We start from the raw sequence: 8,294 nt of genomic DNA, 5'->3' as shown, positions 1-8,294 counted from the left end.
ATATGCAACTTACCAAACATCCCATGTGACAGAATATGTTTCGGGAAGCTTTGGAGAGGTATATTGTGATAACATCGCCTGGTGTAGATTATCAGTTTGTTGAGGAACAAACAGTTTTTTCTCTTGCTTGTTTTTGTTTAGATTTTAAATATCATCAGGGAAGCATCATTAAGGTAGAATTTCTATTTTCTGAAAAAGCCCTCATCGGCCATTATTAAGTAGAATGGTGTCATTAAGTATAACAACTAAAAGAAGCATGTTACTATGATTATCATTTTGGTGGTAGAGCACTTTGTCTTTGATATTTTAGCCAGAGTTACATTCTTCATTTCAGACAGTTCCCTTCTTAATTTTAGTGCCCCACTAGGTCACCAAGTCAGCAAGCTCTGAAGATATTTAAGTTGCCTAAACGTTTTTCGTTTCTTGCTTATTTTCACTTCGTTTCTCACAGCCATTGCCCTATCTGCCTGTGTGTGTTGCTTAAGGCAGGCTGCATGCTTCTTAAAGATTACATTCCAATGACTGCTTTGTCCTTATTTCTACCTTAAGGTCAGGGCATTCCAAGGTCAGGAAGACAAGGGAGGAATAACTGTATGCAGGAAAATATAAACAGGCCTGTTTTGCTGGGGTACTCACAGAAATAAGGTAAAGAGGTCCCTCCATGGGGAGCAGAAATGGGTATGTTCCATCAGTCCATTTTACCCAAGGTTTAAGTTCTTCCTGATCAGATAGTTCAGTCCCCATTGCTTTTCGTTTTTAGTGAAGCACAATTTTACAAGACGATCTTAGGGACTTGGGACATAAAACTTCATAAGCATTCTCAATGGTAAAAATTACATACAGTGTGTGAATGTGTCATTCACTCCTTCCTTTTACCCTACACATGCTAGACTAGTGCCAGGTATGCAGCAGTTTCTCAACAAATGTCTCTAAAACTCAGGAACTCCAAAAGCGAGGAGGAAAGCTGAAGCTGGAGACAGGAACATATTCTGCAAGTCCTAGGATTAAAATAGGAGAGTGAAGGCATTGGGTTTAACTTTCAGAAGGAATTCTCTTGTCTCCGTGTTGAAGATGGGTTGGAAAAGAACAAAGGTAAGACTGTCCATGTAGAGAAAACGCACTTTTGCCTAAACTAGAGGAATGAAGAGGAAGAGATGGCATTCTAAAGACGAAAGGCGAGCGATCGGTGAAGCTCGGGGACTCGGGATGTGGAGGGAGAGAGTGAGGGAAGCACCCAGGATTATTGCGCAGGAGCTAAGCTTAGCTGGGGACCAGGGGAGGCGCCTTTACCTGGGGCGGGACCGTCCTTACGTGGGGGTTGAGGAAGAAGCGGCCAGGCTTGGCTTCCATCGAGATTTCTGTATCTGGGTGATACCTGGTGATTAGTCGACAGGCAGTGGGTTAAGAAGGTCTCAATTTCAGGAAAGGGCTATGGCCTGGTCACTTATGTTAGCCAGTCGTCCACGTAGAGGTGGCAGTTTATGTCTTCGGAATGGTTGCTTCCAGGAAAAGAGTATAGGATGAGAAAAGCAGTAGGAATGGAGACCGAAAGCCCCAGCTCAGGTGTGGGTGAAGCCCTTTACCATAACCAGAGGGGCTGGGCCATTCAGAAAATCTGCCATTATTAATAAAGCTTCCGCCACCCCTATTCTGGGTTGAATTTGTTCCCCCCACCAAATGTCCTATGTTGAAGTCCTAACCCCCAGCACCTCCAAATGGGCCCTTAGAAAGAGGCTCCTTAGATGTAATCGGTCAAGATGACGTCACTGGAGTAGGGTGGGCCCCTAATCCGGCACCGCTGTGTCCCTGTAAAAAGAAGGCCAGGTGAAGGAGCAGGCACAAAGGGGAACGCCGCATGGAGACTGGAGTTCTGCTCCCAAGGAATCGCGGAAGCCGGGGAAGAGCCTGCAACAGATCCTTCTGCAGCATCTGCAGAGGAAGCACAGCCCTGCCGACTGCTGGATCTTACACTTCCGGCTTCCAGAACAGTGAGTCAATAAATTTGTGTTGTTTCAGCAGCTCAGTTTGCGGTCCTTTGTTGTGCCGGCCCCAGGAAACCGTACAACCCCCATGCCATGCAAAACAAATGTTATATTCTAACCTTCAGTAATACACCCTCTCCCAAGTCCTGACATTTTTCTTTTTCTTTGATCTTTGCCCCCTGATTCTCAGAGGTTCCTGGATGGGCAGGTCACCCCGTGTGTACTCACCAATGCAAGCCCACACCCCAGTGCCCTGAGATTCAAATTACGCCAGCAACTCTCAGCCACTTCAAAGAATCTCCTCTGTCTATATGAGACTCTTGAGTTTTTAGGTTTCAGCCCTGCTTGAAGTAAGTCAAGTGATATCATTGTCTGGAAGTTTCCTCATATAGTGGTTAGATTGCAAGATCATCTCCAGCTCAAAGTTTCCACAAGCAGTTGAACTGAAAATAATTCTCAGAAAGGTGAGGAGGAGTGGCCCAATCCCTTCCCTCATCTCAGCCCTTCTTACCACTAAACGTCCTGAGCTTTTATCTGGAGAAGCTTTTATCTGTGAGACATTAGCAGGTAAATCCCTATGAGTTTTGGCCATATCTTTAAGCCTTTCCTACAGACCTTCTACATCCGAAATCCCCACGACTGGAATATACACTGCATTAACATTATTTTCGCCTTTATCCTAAAGCTGTCATCTTACAGTTTCAAGCAGTACTGTGATTCAGTGTTAACCATGATGACTTATACAACCACATTTACAAGACCACAACTCAAATCATTTTTAGATTTCATCCTTCTAGACAGTGGCTTGTTTTATTAATTCCTGCCCATAAAGCCTATCTGATTCTATTTCACAGTGAACTCCTCTTTCTCTACCATCGATATTAGATTATTAACCTATTGCATTTGTATTCTCACCTTTTCTAACTATACCACTCTAACTTCCAATTTCAAATTCATTTTTTTCATAAAACCACTAACCACCTAATCAAACAAACAAACATTCCATTCTAGCCTTAGAATCTGCAGCTCAACCTGGTAAGTCCTGCACCAGACTAATGGTGTTATTAGCATGTCTTAAATACTGTTATCTAAATGTTATTGAAACTTTATCACATGCCAACTTGGGAAAAAATGTTGTGCATATTTTTTAGATAAGGCCACTTTGTTGGTTCAAGGAATATATCTGCAAGCAACATTTCTCGCTTTTTTTTTTCTTAATATCATTACTATAGCTGTGAAATGCAAAATTTATAAAAAATTAATATCTTGACATGAAGTAACGCTATATTGCCACTTCATACCTATTAGCAATTCAAGAGAAAAAAGTATGTTCTTCTGAATCTTAACTTTGATAAAAATTGTAAACATATGTTTTAAACAATATATTTCACTCTTTCATCCACCAAGCACAAAGCAGGTTCTTATAAAAAATGAAATATTATTAATTGGTTACCCAAAAACATAGTTAATAGAGTAAAACCCTGTTTTTATTTAAGCATTTTTGTATATGAGAGTTTCAGAGGTAATAGGAAGTGGCCATTTTGTAAGTGGTTGGTGACAGCGTCATATTGAATGGGATGAGATTCTCACGGCATATACGACAATAGTCTATTCCTTCAAAGGGAGAGGTGACAGGGAGGTTAATCAACCTTTCATCTCATCGTTTATTGATGACAAAGTAAAGAGAAATTCATTTCAAAACAATAGTTTGTGGGTATGGGTCGTTTTGCCCATTTTCTAGATAAAGGAGCTGTTATCCAAAAGCTAGTTGCAGCCATCTATAGCCAAGTTAACCACATCGCCCTATTTCTGTTATCAGGAAAGAAGCGTCTAGCAAACCATCTATACTAATGCAAAGGACAACTTTCTATCTAAATAATCTGAATTTAAATTCAGTAGATTTAAATTAATAAGCTTTGGCCAGGCGCAGTGGCTCATGACTGTAATCCCGGCACTTTGGGAGGCCGAGGAGGGCAGACCACAAGGTCAGGAGTTCAGAACCAGCCTGGCCAAAATGCTGAAATCCCATATCTACTAAAAAAAAACAAAAATTAGCGGGACTTAGTGGCACACGCCTGTAATCCCAGCTACTCAGAAGACTGAGGCAGGAGAATTGCTTGAACCCTGGCGGCAGATGTTGCAGTGAGCTGAGACCACACTGCTGCACTCCAGCCTGGGCGACACAAGACTCTGTCTCAAAAATAAATAAATAGGCCAGGCGCGGTGGCTCAAGCCTGTAATCCCAGCACTTTGGGAGGCCGAGGCGGGTGGATCACGAGGTCAAGAGATCGAGACCATCCCGGTCAACATGGTGAAACCCCGTCTCTACTAAAAATACAAAAAATTAGCTGGGCATGGTGGCGCGTGCCTGTAATCCCAGCTACTCGGGAGGCTGAGGTAGGAGAATTGCCTGAACCTAGGAGGCAAAGGTTGCGGTGAGCCGAGATCGTGCCATTGCACTCCAGCCTGGGTAACAAGCGAAACTCCGTCTCAAAAAAAAATAAATAAATAAAAAATAAAATAAAATAAAATAAAATAAAATAAAATAAAATAAAATAAATAAAATAAGCTTTAACTTCATTGTTACTGGGATTCTACCTTATTGCAACCTGGGTTTCTTTACAATTCTAAGGAGACAGTTTTGTTTTTGTTTTGCAATGGAGTCTTCCTCTCACCCAGGCTGGAGTGCAGTGGTGCAATCTCGGCTCACTTCAACCTCTGCCTCCCGGGTTCAAGCAACTCTCCTGCCTCAACCTCTTAAGTAGCTGGGATTACAGGCACAGGCCACCACGCCCGGCTAATTTTTGCATTTTTAGTGGAGACCAGGTTTCACCATGTTGGCCAGGATGGTCTTGATCTTCTGACCTCGTGATCCACCCGCCTTGGCCTCCCAAAGTGCTGGGATTACAGGCGTGAGCCACCATGCCAGGCCCAGCTAGGAGTTTTCTAAGAAAAACTCTGCCTTGCCTACCTCTCTGTCTCTCTCTTTCTCCCTCTCCCCAAGGCGGGGGCAGGCCCACATTAGTACCCATGATTAGGGAACTGTAGACTTTTCATTGTCTTCTTTATAAATCAATGGAATGTCATAAATATTTTTTCTGATAGGTAAGGCATTATAGTTATATTAATGGAATTATGGCTCCATCATGTGGCGAGATATAGAAATTCATTTTTTTAAATTATTTTTTACTTACAAAATACTTAAAATGTACTAAAAAGTACAGAAATAATAACACACACTTGTGTAACCAAATTTACCATATTACTTTATATATTTCTCTAAATTAAAGAAATAATCTTCATAAATACACAGATACTACCCCACTTCTCCATTCTCAGAGGTAACTACTGACTTGTTTTGTTTCTTAGGTAAATATGTATTATTCATAATTACTGTGAACCATTATCTTATAATTTGAAATGTCTACAACACATATGGCCTCATTCTATAGAGATACATATTGGCAGATATACGTGTGTGTATGCATATATATTCTCTTGCAATTTGTGGTATTCACGCAGTGGTAGGTTTTGAAGTTTTATCTGTTTATATTTGTATTTCTAGTATTTTTTTTAGCAACAGTGTGGTATTAATACGTTTCTTTCAACAGGACAGTAAAGTTGATTCCATTTGCTCAATATGATAAACTGCACTGCAAAGAATATTCTTTTATATGTCACAGTGTATGAGTTTCCTCTGGGGTTAAAACCTTGGTATGAAATTGCTTTCCAAACCTTATGCTCCTGTCTGTGTTTGTAATGCCTTTGTAGGCATTAAAACACCTCAGCTACAAGGTTGAATCAATGAGGCGAAAGCAGAGAGCTTTCTATTTTGTTCTTGACGTTAAAGGGTTGTTTCTATTTCACCATCATGTGTAACGTTTGCTATTGTTTATTATGCGTATCCTCTAGCAGGTTAAGAAAATTCCCTTCCCCTTCAAATGTTCTAACAATTTTATCTTGAATAAATACTATTTTAAAATGCTGTATCTATTGGAATGGAATCAAATGTGTTTCCTTTTTGACAATTTTTATGTGCTTGAAGTAAAGGTATATTTCATATACACTCGTTTCAGGAAAAAACATTTAAACAGGACTTCCTCACTACCCAGATGATGAGTGGAGTTTTTGCTCCATATCTTTGCTAGGCTCGACATACTTTGAAATGTGCTTTGTACTGGGTGTGAGATGAGCCACTTTCATTATGCTTGCCACTGCTGAGCAAGGTTAAAAATGTAGGTTTCTGTTCTCTTAGCCCTTTATTTGTCTATATAAAATATTGCAAAGAATATACATCTGGGATTGTTAGCTAGTCAATCAACAAGACAGCCAGATCTGTATTCTCCTGGTTTGTTATTGCCTTTTACAACTTCCTTTGTAAACTATAAACTCTTTAAGGACAAGGAGCTTGGTTACTTCATATTCTCATGCAGCGCACTGCCAGGCACACAGTAAATCTCTACAAATGCTTGTAGAAAAAAAAAATGAGTAGTCTCAGGGAGAATCTTGCTTTTATTCCTATTTGAGTTATTAATTTTGAGACAAACACACTATTTAAATTTAAATTTAACTCTTCATTAAACTTAATAATGTAGCTCCTATTTTGTTGGGCATAAATTGATTTAACAATAATGAACAGAGAGAAGTTTAATACACAGAAAGTGCAATAGAGTTACAATGTGAGAGGTTTACATTTTTTCTTTGAACTTCAAGGAAGACATATTTATGAAATAAAACCTAGAATTGAAAATATGAAAAAGAAAATGCAATTTAAAATCAGCAAAAGTTTATGAAGAAACAAAATTAAATCTCAATGTCAAATATATCACCACTGAAATTTAAAACTCAGTAAACAGTGGACTTCTTAATTAGACACAGTTGAAAATAGAAACAAGAAGTTGAACAACATGTACAAGAAATTAACTGGAATGCACAGAATAGATAAAGATGGAAAACATGGAGGAGAGGTTAAGACACATGAAATACAATATAAGAAGGTCAAGAATATGGTTTACAGGACCTTTAATACAGAACAACTGAGAAATATGAGTCAAGCAATATTTCAAGACATAATGACTGAGAGTTTTCCAAATCATATGAAATAAATGAATCCTCAGCTTCAAAACCAAACAAATTCCAAGCAAAACAAATGTGCAAACATCTCCCCTTTCAGACAAATCTTAGCAGAGCTATAAAATCCCTCCCCTCAAAATTAAACTCCAAATTACCTATAAAAATGGCTATTAAAAATGATAAGCTAGAAAATACGAGAATAACATCTTCCAAGTGCCAAAAAGAACTGCTGTAAATCTAGAGATGTGTATTCAGTTAATCTCTCACTGAAGAAAGAGAGAAATAAATAGTCTTCAGACAAACTGAAAATGTCATGAGGGCATATCATGAAATGAAAGATGTACTCCAGAAAAAAAAATTACACCCAGAAAAACTGTCTGAATTTGAAAACTGAAAGTGAGCAAAGATTCTTGGAAACATGAAGGTCAATCTAAACAAACACAACTTTCATCAAAAGAGAAAAATGTCCAAGAAAAGGTAGCTAAAAAGTAAGTGCAATGGGAAAAAGATCTGAACAGACACCTCCCCAAAGAAGACAGATTGGTGGCAAACAGTCATAAACACATGAAAAGGTGCTCAACATCATGTGTTATTAGGGAATTGCAAATTAACACAACAATGAGATACCACAACACACCTATTGGAATCTTTCAAAATGACTTTTAAGCAAGGATCTGGTAATCTATGTATTTGAAACCAGTAGCTCAGTATTTTAAGGTAAACTTAGTTGAAGGATTTACACATACATAAATATGCATAAATCATAAGTGTAAATCTCAATGAATTTAAAAAAAACACACACCAGGAAAACACCTTAACATTCTCTCTTATGCCTGCACCGAGTCATAATCCACAATCCCCCTCCTAAACAGTAGCCATTATTCCTTAATTACCAGAGATTATTTTTGCCTGTTTTGAAACATTTAGGTAAATGCATTTAAAAAAATAAACTCTTTTTCTTTAAGGCCTCTTTTTGTAAACATGTTACTTGTGGGATTTATTCATATTTTGTATGTGGAAACAGTTCATTTATTTTTACTGGTGAATAGTATTTTTCTTCTATGAAAACACCATAGTTTTATTTCTCTGTTCTGTTTTGGTGAGCATTTTGTTCGTTTCCAATTTTGATATTTTGATTAGTCTGCTATGAACATTTTTATACATCTATTTTGGTACACAGATGTGTAGGGTTTTGTTGCAGGATCATAAAATATGCATTCATTTACCTTTACTGAATAC

The 8,294-nt window shown here is 38.5% G+C and overlaps 1 protein-coding gene across 1 annotated transcript in view; it reads right to left on the bottom strand.

The window, feature by feature from the left end:
- Positions 1-1,738: 1,738 nt before the first annotated feature.
- The window catches only part of LOC105710091 (clathrin heavy chain 1-like), a 51,860-nt gene continuing 45,304 nt past the window's right edge, over positions 1,739-8,294 (bottom strand). Inside the window, 1 exon segment of the mRNA XM_064373446.1 lies at positions 1,739-1,929. Within this exon segment, the coding sequence (XP_064229516.1) occupies positions 1,739-1,929 (191 nt within the window).

This window comes from Aotus nancymaae, unplaced genomic scaffold (genome assembly GCF_030222135.1).
Source record: "Aotus nancymaae isolate 86718 unplaced genomic scaffold, 86718_ANA_hifiasm-v0.15.2.pri h1tg000009l, whole genome shotgun sequence".
NCBI classification, from domain to species: Eukaryota; Metazoa; Chordata; class Mammalia; order Primates; family Aotidae; genus Aotus; species Aotus nancymaae.
This window is presented reverse-complemented; position numbering and strand designations above follow the sequence as displayed.